Source organism: Pleurodeles waltl, chromosome 10 (genome assembly GCF_031143425.1).
Source record: "Pleurodeles waltl isolate 20211129_DDA chromosome 10, aPleWal1.hap1.20221129, whole genome shotgun sequence".
NCBI classification, from domain to species: Eukaryota; Metazoa; Chordata; class Amphibia; order Caudata; family Salamandridae; genus Pleurodeles; species Pleurodeles waltl.
Window position 1 is genome coordinate 900,332,616 of NC_090449.1, and position 25,568 is coordinate 900,358,183.

The 25,568-nt window shown below is 45.9% G+C and overlaps 1 protein-coding gene across 1 annotated transcript in view; it reads left to right on the top strand.

Annotated features, from left to right (window-relative positions):
- The window catches only part of HEPACAM2 (HEPACAM family member 2), a 286,214-nt gene that overhangs the window by 62,028 nt on the left and 198,618 nt on the right, over positions 1 to 25,568 (top strand). Inside the window, exon 2 of the mRNA XM_069211660.1 lies at positions 2,254 to 2,604. Within this exon, the coding sequence (XP_069067761.1) occupies positions 2,254 to 2,604 (351 nt within the window). The remainder of the gene's footprint in view (positions 1 to 2,253; positions 2,605 to 25,568) is intronic.

Consider the following 25,568-nt stretch of genomic DNA (forward strand, 5'->3'; position numbering starts at 1 on the left):
GAAATCAACCCAGGCCACTAGTCTCCTGCAAATAGGTGTAGAAATTGTTGTCATCTTCAGGAGGGGGCACTCTGCTCCATTGTCATCTCTGAAGGATGTCTGGCACTGATCATTGGCGGGGCCAAAACATTGGTGGCACAGCTGAGAGTGGTTTTGTGGCAGAGGCAGTATTCTCTCTGAATCTGACTGGATATGGTGCATCAAATTGGATTCTGGACATGACCTTGGTCGAGGCTGAGATAAATTTGACTCAGAGGCGGAGCACTGGCAGCGTCAGGGCATGTGTTGAAGTCAAAAGGACTGGCACAGATTTTAGCTTCAGAGTGGAAGTCAACACCAGTACCCAAAGCAGGTTCCAGAGTCACAGAGGGTGCCACAGATGGATCGCTGCCGGTAACATGACTGAAGGCCCTTGAAGACCTTGCACTTTACATGGAACCAGAAAAGTGCTAGAGATGTGCAACATGATCTCCTTAAAGACATTGATTTGTTGCAACATTGCTGATGACCAGGGAACTCGGGGTGCATCTGGACCAACTGTGCAATCTGCTCTTCTCTGAATCGGAAGAGAGACCAAGTGGCATGTTGACATACGTATGACTTTTCTGGAGACAGAGAGTGCCAGGATTGGGGATGAGTCCTGCTTGGCTTTTTGTGTTTCTTGGAATTTGATTTACCCCAAGACTTTGACCGTGAATGGGACCTATCACTGCAAGGCCCCCAGGAGTGGGACCAGGTCCATTCTCTCGACTTCAAACAGAATAAGGACTTGCACTGCACCTTCCGGTGTTCATTTGATTACAGCTTCGCTTCATGTTTCCAGATTTCCTGTAGATTCCTGAGGGCTCATTCCACACACGACTTGGAGTTGTGTCCCAAGCTCAGACAACAAAGGTATACCTCAAGTGGGTGTGTCACACACATTTGTTTGTAACAGTCCCAGGATGGGTTAAATGCTGCAGTTCTTTTAAAAAACAGAGGGGCATATTTACAAGAAAGTGGTGCATCGGTCCCGATGCACCACTTTTCTTGCGTGGCCCCTGCCCCACTTAACAACATCATGGGTGAATCATATTTACAACACAGCGCACCATGGAAGGAAAATAGCATCAACATTTTTTATGCTATTGTGGGGATTTGCTGCACTAGCATAAAAAATGTTGACACTAGTGCACCAAAGCACAGGGAGGCCCATTGATTTAAATGGGCGTGTCATTTTAATGCCTGCAGGCGTTAAAAATTACACAAATAATGGTGCAGTGAAATGTTGTAAATTTCACTGCACCATTTTTTCAGGCCTCCCTGCTTGGAAGCGCCCCCCTTACATACATTATGCCTGATGCAGGCATAATGTGGCACAAGGGTTTATAGAGTGGTGCAATGCAAGCATTGCTCCACTTTGTAAATTTGGTGCAGGAGAAAAGCCTCCTTAACACCGCCTTAGCATGAAAAAATGATGCTAGGGCAGCACAAATTGGTGCTAGGGGCTTGATAATATGCACCATAGGTCCCTTGCACCCTCGTTGAGAATCTTTGAAGAACAAATCTTGGCAAAACGCTCTGGATCCATGTTTGATGGCACAGAAGGAAAGGAACTGACGTCAGAGCACCGTGAAGGCAATTATAAGCAGCTCTGTTTTTCACTTCCATACAGAAGGTAGTCAGTGCCAAGTCACACGTTGTCACTTTCTGGCACATGAGAGCACTGCTGTGTAAAGGCTTCCAGATCCATTCTGGACCTGGAGATATTCTAAAGGTGTGAAGTCTGGGGTTAGAAGTATCAATCAGAAATGTACACAGTATTTAGCATGAAAATATGTCACTGCTCCAGCATTCTGAACATAAATTGGATACCTCTGATGTAAACAAATGTTCCATCTGCAGTAGATTAATATCTTTGGAGTTACATGAAACAGGTGATGCGGAGATGGAAGAGCTTCTGTCAATGTATTATCATTTGCAAAGTACAGGAAATAAATTACATAGCTCTCATCCATAATAATTAAGCATATTTGAAAAGGTATATTTATTCTTCATTCAGGTTATCCAGCTGATATGATTTGAGAAAGGATTTGAGAAAATAAGGAACTGAAAAAGCTCTTCTTCAGTTTCATAATTTATTTACTGTTTCAGTGAATGGGGATATTTTGTTTTGTAGTATGACAATGAATGTGTCCACCTTGGGCTGTGGAATGAATGTTATTCATGAATGTTACTGTATTTGTTTACTTCTCATCTTTTGTGTTTTTGAAGGCACGTGTTCAGCACTAACGTTAAGGGTTCCAGCGCACACTGTCCATGGCATTGAGGGACAACCTCTGGTACTGCCCGTACACTACAACTTCAAGAGCCCCGCGTCCGGAATCCAGATCATTTGGCTGCTCGATCAGCCCCAGTCTTTTTCGAGATACCTGCTCACATCTGTCAATAAATCAGTGGTGCCAGATCTTGAATTTCAGCACAAGTTTACTTTGAGACCTCCCAATGCATCACTATTGATCAATCAGTTACATCTTAGTGACGAAGGCAATTACATTGTGAAGATCAATGTGGAGGGAAGTGGAACTATTTCAGCAAGCCAGAGCATCCAAGTCACCGTCAACGGTAAGAGCACATTGTGGCTTAAATTTTTACTTGTCCAGCTACATTTATTATAGGGCATCCAGTACAGAGACAAAACAGCCCTTTTTACCAAGTTCTGCATTGTTAACAAGCATCAACAACAGGCTTTCTAGTGTTTGATGATGTGACATCTACTGTGGCTTCCTTGATCGATGGTCCCTTTAATATGAATTAGGAACCATGTGCCCAGTTATGCCCCTCTGCCCATATCTACCTTCCTCCAGAGGTTAGGTCAGATATTTCATGGTCTCGAGTATTTTATGCACTCATTGCTGTTCCCGTGAATATTGTCATTAGCTTAATTTAACACAGAAGAAAACAGGTGATTGTCTGTAGGTTCTTAAATTAGGCTAAATAAACCGGCTGTGACTGCACCGTGTGGTTGGACAAACTGGTCGTTGTTTATGACTAGAGATGAAATCCCAGGTTGGAGTGCATTTTACAAGATCTGCCCAGCTGCAAGGTACACGTCAGTAATTCACTGAGGGCTACGTTGCAACTGCTTAAGTAGCTGTGCTTGCATGACCTTCACAGTGTAAACAACGACATAAGCATTCCACACTCCTGCACAACAAAACTTTCCCGATTCCACAGTCATTCTGTGGTCGCCAGTCTTGCCAATTCCACTGTTATTTTGGTCGCCACATTTTTCTACGTAAGTCTCTGGTATCTTTAGAGGAGAATACGCTTTGCATGGCAATAGCCAATATGCGTTTAAACGCAGATTTAGACCAGCATGTTTACTTTCACACTAAATGTGTGGCGTAAAATTAGAGTGGCCAGGCGTCCCTGATGTGACAAAACAGTTAGGGGTTTTCACCAGCTACCCCTGCAGATTTTGACAAATGTAGCTCTTGCCCCGGTTTTGCCTCAGGGGGCAAACCCTGCTTGGTATTGGACACAATGGGGTGTCACCTTGCCTAAAAACATCAACCAGGGGCGTGGAATTGGGGGGGAGGGGGGGGGGCTGGGGGTGTTTGGGGTGTTGCACCCCACACATATATGTACTTTCTGGTAAATAGTTGTGTACCAGGCGCGGCCTGTCCTTTAGGGTGGAGGGGCCACACCCCCCCCCACACCTTTTGCCCCTCATGAAGAGTGTCTGTCAGGCTGAGCAAAGGTCAGCCTGACAGACAATCTTCATGTTCAGGTCAGGCAGCCAGGAGCAGACATGCACGATTTGCGCAGACTCCTGGCTGCCTGAGTTGAACTTTGCTGGGCTGAAGACGTCACAGCTACTATGGGCGTGACCTCCTCGGCTCAGCAAAGGTGCCTCAAGGCCCTCCCCCGGGTGACGAGGAAAGTGTCACCCATTGACTTCGACCAGGGCGCTTCAGGTTTAAGCCCTGAAGCACCCAGGGTGAGTGTCAATCAGTGACACTTTGTCACAGAGTGGGGTGGGGTCAGCAGTCTCACTGACCCCATCCCACTCTGTGACGAGGCTGGGAATTCTGCCTTCCCTCACCTGCTGACCTGAGGTCAGCCAGTGAGGGAAGGCAGCAGTCACAACCTTCTGGGACCTCTGAGGCTGAAGGTAAGTGTGTGTGTGTGTGATCTTTTTTAATGAATGTTTGGTGCATGCGTGTATGTTTGAATGTTGATGAGTGTTGTTAATGGATGTGCGTGCGTGCGTGTGTGTGTGTGAAAGTGTGAGTGTGCTTCCCGCCCACCCCCCTCTCCTATAACTGCCGGCCGACACTGTTGGGTACAGGTGCTTTCAGTCAGGTATGATGAGGTTTCTACCAAATTTCACCAAGAATATTTACATACAGAAGACTCGAACACTCGCTCCCTCTCTCGGTTTTGAAAGTCTTCACACATGCTTATTTTACAAAATATTAATAGTTTATCTAATTTAGGACCCCTACCAATCCTTATTCCTCTCCCTTTTCACTGCCCCTTAAGTCCTTCTCATGCTCTGTGCTTGTTGTAACATTTATTTTAATGTTATATTATTGTTGGAAAATCTGAAACTCAGACCCTCTCAATCTTACTGACCAAGCTACACCCATGACAACAACAAGCAAGGCGCCAACCACGGATCTAGGTGTTAGGCATAACTGATAAAGCGAGAGGCCGGCATCTCCTTGCAAACCATTACAGCTGGTTTCCGTCCTCCCTATTGCAGATATTATGAGGCTCCATATGTATAATTAGACAGTAGGCACAGGCAGCATACAGCGCCACATTCAATGGAAGAGGGCTTGCTGCTTAAATTAAGGAAACTCCATCAGTGTGCGCCTCGCAAGGGGTGTAATCTATCAGTGCGCAATTAATGAATGATTAATGCATTTTAGTGCGTTGATGTGGACACCACATTAAAATACGTTTCTAACCCTTGATGCGTGGTACTTGGCAGGGCTGTTTTAGAGAGGATAGACTGAAAACAGGGGGGTCAGGCTTTTATGTGCTCAGAGGCAGAACCAGTTAGCAGCTCTCATCCAAGCACAACTTAATTAACACCCGAGGCTGGATTTAACACTTGCTTTTAATTTAATTCCTTGGTGCATGTTGTCTGTGTTTTTTAATGTTGGTGCGTGGACGCAGTGTCATTTATTTAAGCTAATTTGCACCCCTCTGCTGATGTAAAAGTGTCGTCCTTCTTCTATGTTTGCTAACTGTTCCAGTTGTTGGATTTCAGAATCTGGTTACCTTATGTTAAGGTCTTTTCTTTTATCGCATAACTTCAGTTTACTTAAGTTCTACGAATTTTAGCCACGTTGCTTCTTTTGAGTCCTTCACACATTTATGTTAACCTTTAATGTTTGAAAAATCCACCTGCTCTTCTAGTGAGCCTCATGACAGAATTAGGATCTGCTGATAATTACGGTTGTGAGTGGAATTCAAGTACAACCCAATGTAATTAATTTGGCAGATTTCATGCAGTACTGCATATAAGGGGAGGACATGTGTTATGTTTTGTGTGACTCTGCAAAGTGCGCGGAGAAGCTACAAACTCAGAAGATTTTAGTAATGTCAAATGTTTTTGCTGATGTTTCCCAGATTGGAAATTGCCACGAGTTCAGGTCCTGAGGGGTTCCCTCAGTTTGTCACATTTCTGAAGTTGATAAAAATAATTACACTGATTTTTAGCAATAAAATATCTGTTGTCTGTCAATACTGCCAAGGCACTTACTGGGTGGGGTGTAGGGTGTCAGCTTGCACTTTAATACTATTTGTATTAATAGGATGGTCACAGGAAGGAAAGGTCGCTATATTTTCTGGTAGTTCAAGAGGAGGGTTATTTTCTCTGTGCAGAAAAATGTTGAAAAAGTTTGTTCGGCAAATGCAATGTTTTAGTGAACTTCGTTTAGCAAATGTTCGTTGGCGATTGACAGATTTCCAACTTTCAAACTGGATTTGTGAGTTGGGCCTATCATTTGAATAGAATATGTTAAAGCACGTATGCCCCAGACTCATCTTCATTTTGAGCATCAGTTTCTACTCTTGTCTATTTAAATATTAACTCCTTGCTGGGATGTAACTTGTATTGTTTAGGACAAATAATTATTAGAGGGTTTATATATAAAAAAAAAAGTGTTTACCGGTTATGCAAACAAAAACTCTACGTACCACCAACAAGCATTAACATGATGTGCCAAACTCACAACGAAATGTAAACATTTACACACTCAGCTTTTCACCTAAGCAGGGCTTATTGGTAAAGAAATAAATGCACGTGCCCAAAATATTCCTTAGAAGACTACCGCCCATAAAAACCGCTGGCACCTCCTACTTCCACCAAATGGCACTGCCAATTGCCTGCATGGGCAATGCCTGAATCCATATTGTAGTGTGCCAACCTGTCTTTATAAAAGATGGCACTACTGCCACACATGGATATATTCTACCTTACATAACCCTGCAATGCTGTCTCATGACATGGACGACCACACTATTTCAATAATAATGCAAGGGATGTAAAATAACTCAGCCTGACTTAGGCCCCGATTACATTTCGGCCAGTAAGCCTTTGGTGCAAATTCACATTCGTTCCCAAATTGGGATAACACATTGTGCCCGTTGAAGGAGCCTGTCACATGATTGGCAGCAGGTTATATCTGCTACAGATCATTGTTACATATTGCATGTGGCAATTCCAGGCCACCTGACCTGGACAAACTAGATACAAACAGGGTGTTATATGGGATTACAATGAGGAAACAAGTGAAAATTGCACGTCCACCAACTACTACATCCTGCGAGAGTGGTAATTGAGGATTTTTTTAATTATTATTTTATTTTTTAAAGATCTTTTTATATGAGAAATACTGCAAGGAAATCTCGAGATGGCCTTTGGGTGGCCTCATTGGCGTAGGAAGTGTGGGAGGCGCGGGGGATGTATCCCCCCCAGATTTTGGAGGGTGGGGGGACACGGGGGACGAAGGTGGGGGGGACAAGGGGACAAAAACATTTCCCCTCTCACTTCTGTTATTCAGAGGGCCATTAGCGCACAAAAGCGCTACTTATAACAGCCCTGTTGGGACCATCCTCCAATCTCATGGGAACAGAATGAAGGTGAGTCAGGAGGCCCCCTGTGCCCTCTGCCCTTTTGTTTGTCCTGTTCACAGCTGTGGGCATTAAGGGTGCTCATAAGAACAAAGGGCACGAGGAAAAAGAAGTTTTGGATGATTACTGTCCGCCTTGAAGAGGAGCACTGCAGGAGGCCTTCAAGAGGAGCTGCAAGACAATGAAGAAGATTTAAAGAGGAAACAGAGTCCCATTCACCCTGATGCCTGCAGGCTAGAAAGGAGACTGTGAAACACAATATTTGTATTTGCCTAAGATCACACCAATTGGTGAAACAGTGAAGTCGAGATTGAGCCCAGATTTGACCTTTTCACACAGCAATTTAGCTATTAGAAGGGTATATGTTTCTAACATTTATGTTTAATGCTTTGTTATCTAGGTAATGAAGGGCTTGATTACAGCGTGGCTAACAGGGAGAAGCCATATTTCATTTTGGGCCATTATGCCTAGCGTTATTTTTTATGTTGTTGTTATTGTTACATACTTCAGCATATTGAAGTACATTATCTTTTCTCTATCTTTTCTTCACTCTTCTCTGAAACAATCTACCCTCTGCCATTGCAACCTACACCACTTTTCTCCACTCTGTGCTATTCTATGCCACCGAAATCTATGCTGTACCACTCCACTCTACTCTGCAGCACTCTACACTATGCCACTGCAATCTATGCTTTCCACTCTAACCATTGTACACTACACCCCTGCACTCTGCCAGTGCACTCTTCACCACTTTACTCAAAACCAATGCATTCTATGCCACTGCACTCTATGCCAATCTACTCTGCACCACAGCACTCTATTCCACTGCTTTCAATGCCACAGTACTCTGCGCCACAGCACTCTATGCCACTCTGCAATACACCACTGTACTCTGCGACCCTCTAATCTGCAACATTGCATTCTCTGCCACTGAACTCCACGCCACTCTACTCTGCACCACTGCACTCAATGCCACTGTACTCTGTCCCACTGCACTCTCTTCTGCACCACTGCACTCTAATCTACTCTACACCACTCCACTGTAGGACACTTCACTCTACTTTGAAATCATCTCCTCTATGCCACTGCAATCTACGCAACTCCACTCTATTCTATGCCAGTCCAATCTACCCTGCACCACTCCAATATACCCTGCACCACTCCAATTTGCTCTGCACCGTTCTATGCTACTGCACTCTACATCACTATGCTCCACTCTGCAACAATCTACTCTTCATCACTATACTGTACCCTGCAGCAATCTACTCTATGCCACGGCACTCTATGCAACTCTATTCTACTCTGCAACACTGTGCTCTAAGCCACTCTTCTCTACTCTGCATCACTCTACATCACTGCACTCTACACCAATGCATTCTATGCCACTCTACACCACTGCCCTTTATGACACTCTACTCTGCAAAACTGCACTTTGCCACTGAACTATACTCCTCTCTACTCTGCACCACGGCACTCTACTCTGCATCACTCTACATCACTGCACTCTACACCAATGCATTCTATGCCACCCTACTCTACACCACTGCCCTTTATGACACTCTACTTTGTAACACTGCACTCTGCCACTGAACTATACTCCTCTCTACTCTGCACCACAGCACTCTACTCTGCACCGCTCAACTATATGCCACTCTACTGCACTCTACACCAAAGCACTCTGTCACTGCACTCTATGCCAATCTACTCTGCACCACAGCACTCTATTCCACTGCTTTCAATACCACTGTACTCTGCACCACAGCATTCTATGCCACTGCACTCTATGCCACTCTACAATACACCACTTTACTCTGCGACCCTCTAATCTGCAACATTGCACTCTCTGCCACTGAACTCCACACCACTCTACTCTGCACCACTGCACTCAATGCCACTCTACTCTACACCACTCCACTGTAGGGCACTTCACTCTACTTTGAAATCATCTCCTCTATGCCACTGCAATCTACGCAACTCCACTCTATGCTATGCCAGTCTAATCTACCCTGCACCACTCCAATGTACCCTGCGCCACTCCAATCTGCTCTGCACCGCTCTATGCTACTGCACTCTACATCACTATGGTCCACTTTGCAACAATCTGCTCTTCACCACTATACTGTACTCTGCAGCAATCTACTCTATGCCACGGCACTCTATGCAACTCTATTCTACTCTGCACCACTGTACTGTAAGCCACTCTTCTCTACTCTGCATTATCTGCATCACTCTACATCACTGCACTCTACACCAATGCATTCTATGCCACTCTACACCACTGCCCTTTATGACACTCTACTCTGCAACACTGCACTCTGCCACTGACCTATTCGCCGCTCTAATCTGCACTACGGCACTCTACTCTGCACCGCTCAACTATATGCCATTCTAATGCACTCTACACCAATGTACTATATGCCACTACACTCTATGCCACTCTACTCTGCATTACTGCACTCTACACCAGCCTACTTTACTTTGCACCACTCCACTCTACCAAGCACAGCATCATTCTATGACACATCACTCTGCCCCACTGCACTCCGCACCACTGCAATCTATGATGTGCCACTCCACTCTGCTCCCCTCTACTCTTCGCCACTCTACGCTACTGCATTGTACGCTAAACCAGTGCAGTCTTTGCCAATGCACTCTACACCACTTTACTCAAAACCAATGCACTCTATACCACTACACTCTACACCAATCTACTTTGCACCACTGTAATCTATGCCACTTCACTCTAGACCACCCAACTCCACTCTATGACACTTCACTCTGACATTACACTCCATGATACTAGACTCTGACACTCTATTCCATTAAACTCTAACACTTTCTCCACTCTGTAACTCCCTACACAACTCCCTATACGCCACTCCATTCCACTTTACTCCACTCTATGCCACTCCACACCACTCTATTCCACTTCAATCTACAATACTCTACTCAACGCCACTGCACAACCCTCTATGCCAGTCCACTATACAACTATGTACTATGCTCAACAACACTCTACCCAACTTTCTCTATGCCAGTTCACGTTACTTTACTTCACTCTACTCCAGTACACTCTTCTTTATGCCTTTCCACTCTACGACACTCTGCCACTCCACTCTATGACACTCTATTACACTGTGACACTATCTACACTCTACTACAACTTTATGGCATTGGCGCTTGATTAGAGATTCAGATCTCCATTGATTGCCTTCTCACTCATGATACGTGAGTCAGATTTATCTTTGCCGTTTTGGTTACAAGCACTCTGTAACCCTTTTAACTCAAGCTTAACGAAGGCTTAGGATGATCCTGATACTTATTTAGGGGATCGAAATATCGTCGGCCAAAGTACCTTGACTTGAATTTGTGATATTGTACATAGGTTGGCATAAGCATAGGTACTATGAGCTAATTACTTCTTGATTCACTATTTGAGTCATTCTTGTAAAAGTCGGTGTATAAGAGCTTGTAAATCATTATTGTGGATGCTAACCTTGTAGGAAAGTAGCCTCTTTCTAGCTCGGTTACCCCCACATTTGGCCTGTTTGCCAGTGTGTTTGAGTGTGTCTACTGGGATCCTGCTAATAAGGACCCCAGTAGTTATACTCTTTCCCTTAAATTATGGTTGTTGCATACTGGTAACCCAGTATTTCACCCAAAATTGGCATACTGGTGCCCCCTTATAAGTCCCTAGTATATGGTACTTAGGTACCAGGGCATTGGGGTTCCAGGAGATCCATATGGGCTGCAGCATTTCTTTTGCCACCCATAGGGAGCCCATGCAAAGGCTTCTGCAGGACTGCCATTGCAGCCTGCGTGAAAAGGTGCATGCACCCTTTCACTGCCAGTTACACTGCACCAGGTCACTTATAAGTCACCCCTATGGCAAGCCCTGCAGCCCTGAGGGCAAGGTGCAGAGTACCTGTGTTTGAGGGCACCCCGGCACTAGCAGAGGTGCCCCATGACCTCCAGGACCATTTTCCCAGACTTCATGAGTGCGGGGATGCCATTTTACACGTGGACTGGAAATAGGTCACTACCTATTCCAGCTACATAATGGTAACTCCGAACATAGGTATGTTTGGTATCAAACATGTTTGAATCATACCCCAAGGCTTTTGCAAGCATTGGTTGTATGTTTTCATGCACTCTGGGGGCTCTTTGGAGGACCCCCAGTATTGCTAGTCCAGCCTTCTGAGGTTTTCCAGGCAGCCCCAGCTGCTGCCACCTCTCAGACAGGTTTATGCCCTCCTGTTGTTGAGCAGCTCAAGCCCAGGAAGGCAGAACAAAGGATTTCCTTTGGGAGAGGGGTGTTACACCCTCCCACTTTGGAAATAGCTGTTACAGGCTTGGGAGGGGTAGCGTCCTTCCCCAGGCCACTGGAAATGCTTTGAAGGGCACATTTGGTGCCCTCCTGGCATAATCCAGTCCACACCGGTTCAGGTACCCCCAGTCCCTGCTCGGGCACGAAACTGGACAAAGGAAAGAGGAGCGACCACTCCTCTGTCCATCACTACCCCAGGGGTGGTGCTCAGATGTCCTCCAGAGGGTCCCTGGGTTTCGCCATCTTGGATTCCAAGTTGGCAGCGATCTCTGGGAGCATCTGAGTGGCCAGTGCCAGCAGGTGGCGTCAGAGCCGTCCCCTCATAGGTGCTTATCTGTTTAGCTGACCAATCCCCTTTTCAGGGCTATTTAGGGTCTGTCCTTTGGGAGGTTCTTCAGATTCAGATTGCAAGACTCCAGCAGGAATCCTCTGCATCCGTTACTTTACCTTCTCACCGATAAAACTGCATCTGGACCCTCCAGGAACTCCAACAACTGCAACAACGAAGCAGAGACGACTTCTGCAACATTGTATCTTCAGCTCTTGCCAGCAACTGTTTCCCGGTCGTGCATCCTCAGAGGACAGCCTGTCTTCAGCCTGCACCAGAAGAATCAACGAATCTCCCTTGGACTGAAGGAGTCACTCCCATGCTTCAGCAGGCACCTCTCTGCAACGATGACCATCTGCGTGGGTCCCCTCTCCTGACGAGTTGCATGGATTCTGCATCACAGGTGGTGGACTGAAGTGGTCCCAACGGTCTTGACGTCCTACTGTCCAACTTTGGTGGAGGTAAGAGCTTGCCTTCCCACGTAAGACAGTACCTCTGTGCACCACGTGTTTTTCAGTTGCCTAGGCTTGTTGGCATCCTTCTATGAAATTCTTTGTGCACAATGTAGCTCCGGCCCCCAGCACTCCTTCCTGCGATGCACAGCTTCCTGAGTGGTTCTCTGGCAGCGTGGGATCCTTTGTTTGTGTACTGCGTGGGCCTCCTTTTGCAACTCCTTTGTCCCCGTGCTGGGGGACTCATGTGTGCGCTGGCTGGTCTTCTGTGGGCTCTCAGAGTTGCTGAGAGCCCCCTCTGACTCCTCCTCCTGGGTAGAGTCCACCAGGTCCCTGCTGCTCCTGGTCAGTGCCATTTTCTGCTAACTGTGAGCTTTGCGTGTCCCAAGGCTTGTTGTCGGAATCCAGCGATGCAAACCAGACTGCAATCATCCATCCGGTGTGGGATATCATCTGCACCAACCAGGAACCCGCATCCATTTTCTTGGGTGCAGTACAGACTGTTGTTCTTCACCAGAGGTTCTTCTTTTGCACCTTCATTCGGGTTAGCAGGGGCTCCTGTCCTCCCTGGACTCTTCTGTGCTTCTTGGACCTAGTCCCATTCTTCCACAGGTCTTTAGGTCCAGGAATCCACCCTTTGTGTCTTGAAGTATCTTCTGGTTCTTTCATTATCTTCTTTCTCGTGTTCATGTGTGTTCTAGGAAAGTTACTGTGATTTACTCCTGCTTTCCTGGGCTCTGAGGTGGGTTCTATTACTTACCTTTAGTGTTTGCAAATACACCCAGCGACCCTCTACACACCACACTTGCCTAGGTGGGAAACCGACATTCGCATTCCACTTTCTTAGTATATGGTTTGTGTTTCCCCCAGGCCCATTTCCAACTATTGTGATTTTCACTAATTGCACTGTTTTTATGCCTATTTCTGCATACTAGTGTATATAATTTGTGTATTACTTACCTCCTAAGGGAGTATAGTCTCTATGGTATTTTTGGCATTTGTGTCACTAAAATGAAGTACCTTTATTTTTGTAACACTGAGTATTTTCTTTCATGTGTGTGAGTACTGTGTTACTACAGTGGTATTGCATGAGCTTTGCATGTCTCCTAGTTAGGCCTTGGCTGCTCATCCACACTACCCCTAGAGAGTCTGGCTTCTAGACACTGCCTACATTTCACTAATACTGGATAGCTGGACCTGGTATAAGGTGTACGTACCATAGGTACCCACTACAAACCAGGCCAGCCTCCTCCAAACCACTGTGCTATAAAGGTTACTTTTTACATTTTTCTTGTTATTGGTGACATTGAGTCATCCAGATAACTTGTGTAATGCCCGAATACCAGTCTTTCTTGATTTCCCCTGTTGATGTTTTTCCACTACATTTGATCTTTCATATTTTGATTGAATAAATGCATGAAACATTCAATTTGCACACTACTTTAATATCATTGTTTATGGGAGTGGTGTTGCATTTTATTCAAGGGACCCTTGTTCCTTTAAAGTTAGTTTACTGCTCCACTCTAGGACACTCTACTTACTCCATGACACTACGCCACACCAGTCGATGACATTGGCAAAGGCAATAGAACTTGCATAGGCGAGAACTATTGGCTTTGCCAATGCTTGTTTATAAGGTATGAACTTCAAGGTGACTTGCAATATCCTTATGTACGCATGGGGTATTTTACCCCATATAATACATGATCACACCATCAACTTTCCCACAAACCACTTAAAACCTTAGTGCATAGCTTCTGTCATTCCAAGCTATTAAAGTAGAGAAAGAAAAGCAACATTCCATTTGTTGCTTTAAACAGCTGCATTAATTATGCTCTGTGACCTGATCTGCCTTTTACCTTGGCTGCTGGCTCTCGCAGAAGGCATTGCAATGTCAGAACTCGACTGTAATAACCCTATCATAGTCATTTTCTAATGTCTTTTCTTTATAATCAGTGAATGTCTTTTCTTTATACACAGTGACTTGATGCATCACAAACAGCCGATTCTAAAGAAATTAGTGACTGCAGTTTATACAGAGATTAGACAATCCATGTTTATATAGCTTGTAAATCCAAGAGCGTCTTCAGTTGAAATGCTTCTAGTTATGACTGATGTGGAGCTGAGCTTCCCAAGATCACACACAGGAGTAGAAGTGTTATTAGAACTGTGGTTTCCGAGCACAGTTTACAACTGTTGTACCTAATCGCTTTTGATCTCTCCAGTGCGTTTCCAATTGGCATGAGACGAGGGGCATGATGGGTGGGCAGCGCAATGGGTATGTTCTTCCTTTTTATTCTCCTACCTTGATTTGCTTGGTGCATGAAAATGCAAGGTTAATCAACATGTTATTTTCACATTTGAGCTAATTGCTTTGTGAATGTAAATAACAATAATACTTTCAGACTATGAAAACATGCCTTCCTTTATCCCTATTTCACTTCCAATATATATGATTGTGTATATTTATCGGAGCCTGCAGTTCGTAAACAACAAGCGATTTGTATAGGGTTGACTGAAAGTCCCCAAGGCTGTCCCTGTCCCCCCCAGAAATGTATTGTCTCCCACGCCCCTGGGTGGCCTTCTGTTCCGTTTTGGCCTTTTACCTCTGCGGCGCAGAATGGAATGTGAAGGATGCGCTGACCAAGAAATTGCGTACTAAGGAAAACTACTCGTAAACTGATTGTTTGCGGGGGGAAAGGATGGGGAGTAGTTAAGGTAGTGGCATCGAAGTGTGAGGCGTTGTTTTAGTTTGCATAGCGGGTTTGTTAATCCCGAAAGAGTGACATTGAAGGCAGAGGTAATTTAGAGGATAGACTAGTGTTTCAATCTTGAGTCAACATTTGAGATGAGGAGTGTCTCGATTCGGCACTCAATAAACCTGAAGAGATTAGTATCTCTTCAAGAAGCAGCCTTAACGGTAACGGTTCTGAAGCCACCCGAGAAGAAATAGTGTTTCTTGAATCGGCATTGAGGAGATTAGTGTTTCCTCACGAAGGTGCATTAGCTGTAAATTTAAAGCAGCCACAAGGAACATTGCCTTCCTCTTGACAACGAAATTATAGAGACAAATCAGAAAGAGAAGTATTACAAAAAAACGTATTTACCTGAATGAAAACGGCCCTATTCCACATCCAGCATTCATAGTTGGCAGAAGATTTCCCGAAGACACGCAAGTACTCTCTGTCGAGAAAATAATTACATTGCATGAAATAAATGTTTTATAGACTCAACTGTGAAAAAAAGATAAATTACATATATGCGGATTATAAACTGTGAATGCAATTGTTGACAAAGATACAATAGGAACAGGTCAGAAGGTGAATTGCAAAATACATACAATCGAAGAGAAGCTATTGCCTTAGTGAAAAGGGGTATGCAGAGTTTTAGAGGACCGATTCTTACACATATATATAAGAAGTAATTAATAGATTGGGTGATGAAGAAATTATTTGTGAATATGTTTTACAGTTAAAGACTCTGCACCAGGGCAATCATCATGTGCAACTAGACAGAAGAACAGAACAAAACTGAGTGAGAGAGGAACTCGAACACATGAGAAGGTAGTCTCTTCTTTTTCTCCCCATCCCCTTTCTCCCCTTGGGGCATTCGGTGTTTCCAGTAAAAGAGACAGGTGGGGTGAGGTGCCCCGAGAGGGGCATTGGGACCAGTCATCTTTCTGCTCCCGTGCAAGCCATAGATAAGAGTTAAGCCCTCTTACAGGTTTAGATCAATTACATCCCACATTTTTAATTGACACCATTTAGCAGAGGGCCCTATGCTACTCCCACATAGATCATTCAGACAGGCAACCACCGACTCCCAAAAGTGTTGTATCGCCTGGCAGCTCCATATGATGTGGTAGAAGGTCCCTATCTAGCAGCACAGCCCACATTAGTCACCCTACCCATTTTTACTATGGTGGTACATGCAAAACGGCCTGTGGAGAATATTTAGTTGCACTAGGCGAACCCCAAACTTAATGGCCACCTCCATGGGGACACCAGGACTTTAAGCCACTCATCATCCTCTAGACCGCGTCGGTTGAGCTCCCATTGTCCCCTCAAGTGTTTTAGAGTAACTGGTGAGTTGTTGCTCCGCTTTTGAGATGTGAGGGAGGTTGCCTTAGGGGGCATGTGGTCATCCAGCAGCCTGTCCTCCATGGGCTAAGACTCAGGGTGTTTGGCTGCTTAAGGGAGTGCCGCTTGGAGTACGTGTTGTATCTGTAGGTATCAATAGATTTCAGTGAGGGCTAGCTGGTACTCCCTTTGCAAGTCAACGAAAGGGATGACCTCTCCCTGTGACCAGAGATACTCTACCCGATGAGAACCCACTGATCAAACCCAGGCTGCGTTCCTAGGGTACCCAATTTCTCCAAGTCCGAAGGGGGAGTGGCCAGTGTTACTTTGCCCCTCCAGCCAAGTGCGTGAAGTGTTGTGGGCCAAAGGCCAACCGTTACCACTATTGGGCCCATGAGAGTAGTGCATCTCCTGCTAGCATAGATGGCCGTAAGGTATCCCCCTGGGTGCATGGCCTGACTATCCCTATGAAATAAGGATTAGTTTGGAGGGAGGTGAACCTGGTGATTAATGGTAGTGAGCTGCACCACCCAAAAATATTTTCGAATGTCGGGAAGGATAATTCACCCCATCATACCACCCTCTCATTAGTTCATTGATTGCTATTCACGCCGGACCCCCACCCCAGAGCAATGTTCTAACTTGTCCTCTATTGCTTTAAAGTGGGTCACAGAGATGGGGTAGGGTGTATTATGTAGGGCATAGAGGAAGTAGAGTAGGGCCATCATTTTAAAGAGCACAGCTCTGCCTAGCATTGATAGTGGTAGGGTCCTCCAGTGCTAGGCATCACACTTTAGTCGTGCCAGCTACGGCATCAGGTTATTGGTATAGACCAGGGCAGCATCAGTGGTGATGTGGATTTCAAGGTGTCAGAACCATCTTTGGTGATCTTTGCCTCACACCCCCGGGGCAAGCGCAGCATCTGTCTGCTCAGGATATAGAGGAAGGATTTTGTCCAGTTTATAGTATAACCTGAGTAGCAACTAAACTGGGTAGGTATTTGCCTGATTCTGTCAAGTGTAAGATCAGGATCTGCTACATAGAGCACAGTGTCATGTGCGTAGAGCGATATTTTGTCCTCCCAATGTTTTACCCATCGCAGACCTTAGACTAGTGGGTTGGTTCTGATCCAAGCCACCTGGAGTTCTAATATGAGAGCACAAATTAGGGGCGAGAGCAGGCATCCCTGTCTAGTACCACATTGGAGGCTGAACATCTGGGAAGTTCCCCCTTTAACAGTTACTTGTTAAAGGAGCCTTATCCACTCTATTTATCATCGACCAAAGCCCATTCTAACAACCACTTAGGTAGGGCCACTCGACCATGTCAAAGGCAATTCGGGCATCAAGAGAGGGGACTAGGGCATCCTCTTGGTGCTTGCCGGTCTACCCCAGAGCACCATGGAGTGGTAATTATTCCTCATGTCATTTGCACACATGATTTTCGGCCCAATTGTAATCAGAACCTTAATCTGGAGTTGCACTAAAGTGAAATAAAACCGTGAAGCGAAAACATGATGCCTGATATGCAACAGCAGGTGTTTGGACAAAATATCAAGTAAAACTTATTGTGTGGACAAAATATCATGTCAAGAAATCGAGAACAAAAATATTGTGACAGTAAGTTCCAATGGGATGTAAACGTTTTGCTATGATTAACTCCACATTAGATTTATTACCTAGAAAATAACATTCGAGGAAGGTCAGTACACTGACACTGTTTGCCTGCTCCCTAGAAGTGTGAAGTCAGTATTTTGTCATTTTGTGGAATTCTTGAAAATTTTGAACTAAAAAAGATAAAAATGTAGTATCTTTCAATGAGCAAGTGCAACTTAAGAGTTCAGATGGATCTTTCTTGGCCTACCTATTAGACTAACGCCATGCTGCATCGGTGGAGGGTTGTGTATCGGAACAACGCAGGCATTTACGACGCCTGCCTTAAGAACGTGGCCCAAACCACGAATGCGTCCCTACAACGCATTTCTTTACCACGTAAGTCATTACAACGACTTGCCTTGGGGAAAGCGCTGGAGTTTGGAATAGTATAATTTACTATTCCCACTCCAGTCTGCGCCACAGTAGGGAAAGTGTTGGACATAAAGTCACACATCAGTCTAACAACACTTTCCCTAAGGCAAGTCGTTGTAATGACTTGTGTGGTTAAGGAATGCATTGTAAAGGCATATTCGTGGTTCGGGCCTCGCTTTAAAGGCGCAGCATGGTTTCAGCCACGTTGTTAAGGATGTTTCCCCGGTGGAGTGCTGGTGTGCCATTCTGGCACGGGTGTGATGTAATAAAAAGACACCTGTATTACAGATGTGTCTGTAGACAACTAAAGACAGGAGAGCTGTGCAAGCGACATCAGCACACGCACTCATAACAACAGGTTGTACTTTAAACTGCTGGCCTAATCAGACCTTGATAACTTGTGCCAATGGATCATCTACCTCTAGAACAGACATTAAGATGAGGGGGGCAGCTGCTGGTTTAGGTCTGCTTCACTGTGGATATACTTATGCATTGCAGTGTTGCACAGTTAAACACATTTCTAAAACCAGGAAAACAAGTGGTTATGCCTCCTTTCACCAGGCAGAATATAAAATGATGCTGCCCATTCACTGTTTGGCACCTCTTTGTAGAATATGCTCGCATTATACATGGCTCGAAGACTGACACGTCAGAATCCAATTCAGGTGTTTCAGTCTGTCTGAGGGTTGGTGACTGTTTTCACACCATTGCAGTGAATGTTGGTTGTAGCGTAACACAAAATAACAGGACCCCACTGTAGAATGTGCTGAAGGTCCCTTGTGTTGTCTATATCTCACAGATATTCATTGGCCATGGTCTGAATTAGACACCCCCCCGGACAGCATTGAAGTGGGGCAGAGTCAAAGGCAAAGAAAAAAATAGTGGCAGAGTGAATATGTAAGTCATTAATTTAAACTTCAATTAAACTCAGTAGGAGATAGGCTGCCACAAAATGTGCTAAAGATTTAGGTTTAGGATAAAAACAGTCATATTTTGAACAAGAGAACTAAGGCAAGAGTGCCCTATGTGCCATCTACATTTGCATTGATGAAGGAACCCTTAATTCAAAAAGTGAATTTAAAGCCTGAGCTCATGGGATTATTGGTGACAGGGAAACGGATTAAAGTGGCATTGTTTGGAGATGGTTCTGGTTTCGGACCAATCCGTTGGTTTCTTTAACCAAATTGTTGGAAGAGTTGGAGAAATTTAAAAAAGTATTGGGATTTAAGTTAATTATAGCAAGTCTTGAACTATAGGGGGTGGAGAGGATGGGTTAGGGCAAAATAGAGATAGAAGTGAACAGCTAAACTAAAGACATAGGGGGTCAAAAGACCACCAGGGTTAATGTGGCAGTATCACCACCAACAGGCTGGCGGTGTATCCTGCCACATTATGAGTGTGGAGGGTTGGCCACTGCCAACCCATCACATCACCACTCATACTGCCATGTCAGTATGAACCACTGGGCCGGAGATATTCATCTCCAACTCGGAGGCCCACAGAGTACCGCCGGCGGCATTATGAGCCAGCCTACTGCCATGGTTTCCGGGGCATTAGCAACACCATGAAAACCATGGCGGTAGGGCCTACCGGTGACAAGGAATTCCTTACCTGTCAACGGTAGGCGGCTCCCCCACCCCCCAGTAAGCACCTAACTCCACCACCCACCCCAATCCAAACTCACCCCACCATTTAAACACCCCCCCACCCCGAATTATTCACAAACACCCCCAAACACACACACCTGCAGACAGGACACCGATTCATGCACACGCAGACACGCACCCACCACACCACTGCCCCACCCCCTCAGCTATACACGCACGCAGACACCCACACGCAGCACAGATACACCCATTCACCTACACTTCCTTGCACACATTCACTCATACATACCAACACGCATTCAGGCACGCATTCATACAGACATCCAAACATCCATTGAGGCACGCATACACACTGACATGAAGACTCAGCTCACTGAGTGTTGTGGACATGAGACATACACCACAACACTCACATTCACACACACATTCATATACACAGGCAGAAACCACACACTCACACAAAACACCCTCACCTTCCAAACCCCCTCCCCTGTTGGACCCTAACTTACCTTGTCTGGCGAGGAGGTTGTCCGGCAGGGAAGGGGCGCTGCCACCACCAGCAGCGCCCCTCCAGCAGGACTCTGCCAGCCTTACTAGTGGCCTTAATATAGCTAGCGGCATCCTACTGGTGGGGCGGTGCTGGAGGTAGCAGCGCCAGGGAGCCACAGTCCGCCACCATGGCTACTGCAGGATTTCCACCCTTTTTGTGGCTGAAATCCTGGAGTGTCCATAATATGTCAGGTGGAAGACCGCCAGCGGTGGGCGGAAGAGAAGCAGCACTGGCGGTCTTCTGGCACCCTTGGCATAAACGGTATTCTGAGAATACCGCCAATGTCATAATGAGGGCCATAGTCTCTCAGTTGGTTTACAACTAAGTTGGATATTTGGGTGTAGTCTTACCCTCTCATGCAAATCAAACCTAATTTGTTTATATCCATCCACTCTCAGGATCCATGTTTGAAGACCCTTACAGATGAGGAAAGCTTTAAATTTCATGGCTGGGCTGAATTAATATCTGTCAAATAATAGTGTCAAAATGCCCTTTTTGCTGAGATTCCTAAATGTGGTAAGAACATTATCTTTGATCTTATGACCAAAAGTGATAAAAACAATCAGAAAAAGGTGTGAACTTTCATTTGTAATAATATATTGCCCAAGTGGAGGAAGAGATGCTACACAGTTCCCACTATGATGGAGAAGTTGGGTCTCCATTTATCCATAGATACATTGTGGCAGCACAATTAGCTCCAACCGTTTCTTGGTCCTTACAGTTCAAAGCATCAGAGTAACGCTATAATTGACGTGGAGTGCAGTCTCACCAGGCAACACTTAATCCGTTCCCCACCACCCTGATTAAGGTAAACCTGGATTTCCCACCCTGGACGACTGACTACAGTAATTCAACCTAGGCTGATGGTCAGGGTATAAGTTTTGGCAATGGAAGATCTCTAAAGAATTGTTAGACCGGACAACCTTGGTGTAGTCTTCATCAAACGATTTTGCCTTCACCCCTCCTGTTATCGGAATTTGTTTTTTCTGGCATTAGGACTGTGTGCACTTTACCCACGCTAACCAGTGCTAAAGTGCTTGTGATCGCTCCGTAGAACATTGCAAAATTGGCCTACACCTAATTGACACATTTAATTTAATTCTAAGTCCCTAGTATGGTAATGCATGTACCCATGGCATGTTTAGTAAATGCTACTAGTGGGGCTGCTGCACTCCTTGTGTCACCCACTACAATAGCTCTTTAAAACATGTCTCAGGCCTCCCATTGCAGCCTGTAGTGCAGTTTTAAACTCCCACTTCAACCTGAGAAAACAAAGCTTTTGCCAAGCCTAAACCTTCCTTTTTAATAAATATCAGTCACCCCTAGGGTAGGCTCTTGGAAGCCCAAATGTCTGGCCTAAATCTGGCCTAAAAAGAAGGCCTAAACTGTCCTTTTTAATACATATTAGTCACCCCTAGGGTAGGCCTGTCATGAGGTTATTTTAGCATTTTTACACGGGCACATTATTTAGCTCTGGTCCAGAGACCTGTGCCCTTTTACCCAGTTACATTTCACTTTTATTCCCCTTATTATTTAAGCAACGCTTGTAGGAGGCTGGCCTGGCTTGTAGTGGGTACCAAGGGGTACTTACACTCTGTACCAGGTCCAGCTGTCCCTTATTAGTTTAGAAGAGGTGTTTCTAGCAGCTCAGGCTGATAGAAGGTAGCTATAGCAGAGCAGCTTAGGCTGAACTAGGAGACATGCAAAGCTCCTACTATACCACTGCTGTCATATGCACAATATCATAAGAAAACACAATACACAGATATAATAAAAATAAAGGCATTTTATTTTTATGACAATATGCCAAACGTATCTCAGTGGGTACCCTCAGTATGAGGATGCCAAATATACACAAGTTATATGTACACAATACCAAAAATATGCAGTAATAGCAAAAGGAAGTAATGCAAGCAGTGTAAAGTTACAATAGATTGCAATAGGAGCACATAGGTATAGGGGCAACACAAACCATATACTCCAAAAGTGGAATGCGAACCACGAATTGACCCCAAACCTATGTGAGCTTGTAGAGGGTCGCTGGGACTGTAAGAAAACAGTGAGGGTTAGAAAAATAGCCCAACCCAAGACCCTGTAAGGTAGGTGTAAAGTGCACCTACAACCCCCAGAGAGCACAGAAGTCGTGATAGGGGGATTCTGCAAGGAAAACCAACACAAGCAATGCAACAACAGTGGATTTCTGGACCTGAGCACCTGTAAGACAAGGGGACCTAGTCCAAGAGTCGCGACAGTGTCGAGAGTGGGCAGGAGCCCAGGAAATGCCAGCTGAGGGTGCAAGGAAGCTGCCACCGGATGGAAGAAGCTCGGTGTTTTGCAAGAACGAAGAGGACTAGGAACTTCCCCTTTGGAGGATGGATGTCCCACGTCGTGAAAAAGCTTGCAGAGGTGTTCCCATGCAGAAAGACTGCAAACAAGCCTTGCTAGCTGCAAGGGTCGCAGTTAGGGTTTTTGGATGCTGTTGTAGCCCAGGAGGGACCAGGATGTCGCCACTTGGATGAGGAGACAGAGGGGGCGCCCAGCAAGTCAGGGAGCCCTCACAGAAGCAGGCAGCACCCACAGAAGTACCGGAACAGGCACTTAGAAGAGGAGTGAACCGGAGTCCACCCGAAGTCAGAAAGGGAGTCCCATGACGCCGGAGGACAACTCAGAAGGTTGTGCACTGCAGGTTAGAGTGTTGGGGACCCAGGCTTGGCTGTGCACGAAGGAAATCCTGGAAGAGTGCACAGGAGCCGGAGCAGCTGCAAATCACGCGGTACCCAGCAATGCAGTCTAGCGTGGGGAGGCAAGGACTTACCTCCACCAAACTTGGACTGAAGAGTCACTGGACTGTGGGAGTCACTTGGACAGAGTTGCTGAGTTCCAGGGACCACGCTCGTTGTGCTGAGAGGGGACCCAGAGGACCGGTGATGCAGTCTTTTGTTGCCTGCGGTTGAAGGGGGAAGATTCCGTCGACCCACAGGAGATTTCTTCAGAGCTCCTGGTGCAAGAAGGAGGCAGCCTACCTCCAGAGCATGCACCACCAGGAAACAGGCGAGAAAGCCGTCAGGATGAAGTGATACAAGGTTGCAATAGTCGTCTTTGCTACTTTGTTGCGATTTTGCAGGCGTCCTGAGCAGTCAGCGGTCGATCCTTTGGCAGAAGGTGAAGAGGGAGATGCAGAGGAACTCTGGCGAGCTCTTGCATTCGGTATCTGAAGAATTCCCCAAAGCAGAGACCCTAAATAGCCAGAAAAGGAGGTTTGGCTACCTAGGAAGGAGGATAGGCTAGTAAGAAAGGCAAGAGCCTATCAGAAGGAGTCTCTGACGTCACCTGATGGCACTGGCCACTCAGAGCAGTCCAGTGTGCCAGCAACACCTCTGTTTCCAAGATGGCAGAGGTCTGGGGCACACTGGAGGAGCTCTGGGCACCTCCCCTGGGAGGTGGAGGTCAGGGGAGTGGTCACTCCCCTTTCTTTTGTCCAGTTTCACACCAGAGCAGGGCTGAGGGATCCCTAAACCGGTGTAGACTGGCTTATGCAGAGATGGGCAGTATCTGTGCCCATCAAAGCATTTCCAGAGGCTGGGGGAGGATACTCCTCCCCAGCCATCACACCTATTTCCAAAGGGAGAGGGTGTCACACCCTCTCTCAGAGGAAATCCTTTGTTCTGTCTTCCTGGGCCAGGGCTGCCTGGACCCCAGGAGGGCAGAAACCTGTCTGAGGGGTTGGCAGCAGCAGCAGCTGCAGTGGAGACCCCGGAAAGGCAGTTTGGCAGTACCCGGGTTCTGTGCTAGAGACCCGGGGGAGTGGCAATTCCATGATCTTAGACATGTTACATGGCCATGTTCGGAGTTACCATTGTGACGCTATACATAGGTAGTGACCTATGTATAGTGCACGCGTGAAATAGTGTCCCCGCACTCACAAAGTCTGGGGAATTTGCCCTGAACAATGTGGGGGCACCTTGGCTAGTGCCAGGGTGCCCACACACTAAGTAACTTTACACCCAACCTTCACCAGGTGAAGGTTAGACATATAGGTGACTTATAAGTTACTTAAGTGCAGTGGTAAATGGCTGTGAAATAACGTGGACATTATTTCACTCAGGCTGCACTGGCAGGCCTGTGTAAGAATAGTCAGATCTCCCTATGGGTGGCAAAAGAAATGCTGCAGCCCATAGGGATCTCCTGGAACCCCAATACCCTGGGTACCTCAGTACCATATACTAGGGAATTATAACGGTGTTCCAGTATGCTAATGTGAATTGGTGAAATTGGTCTCTAGCCTGTTAGTGACAATTTGGAAAGCAGAGAGAGCATAACCACTGAGGTTCTGGTTAGCAGAGCCTCAGTGAGACAGTTAGTCATCACACAGGGAACACATACAGGGCACACTTATGAGCACTGGGGCCCTGCCTGGCAGGGTCCCAGTGATACATAGACTAAAACAACATATATACAGTGAAATATGGGGGTAACATGCCAGGCAAGATGGTACTTTCCTACACAACCCCCCCCCAAACGAAGGACAATAAGACTAGCCATGACCTGATGAGTCTTCATTGTCTAAGTGGAAATATCTGGAGAGTCCATCTGCATTGGAGTGGGTACTCCCAGGTCTATGTTCCACTGTATAGTCCATTCCCTGTAGAGATATGGACCACCTCAACAATTTAGGCTTTTCACCTTTCATTTGTTTTAGCCAAAGAAGAGGTTTGTGGTCTTTCTGAACAATGAAGTGAGAGCCAAACAGGTATGGCCTCAACTTCTTCAGTGCCCAGACCACAGCAAAGGCCTCCCTCTCTATGGCAGACCAACACTTTTCTCTAGGAGTCAACCTCCTGCTGATAAAAGCAACAGGTTGATCCTGGCCCTCAGAATTGAGTTGTGATAAGACTGCCCCTACCCCTAATTCAGATGCATCAGTTTGAACATTGAATTTCTTGGAGTAACATGGGCTTTTTAGGACAGGTGCAGTGCACATGGCCTGTTTGAGCTCCTCAAAAGCTTTCTGACAGCTAGCTGTCCACAATACCTTTTTAGGCATCCTCTTGCTAGTGAGATCATTAA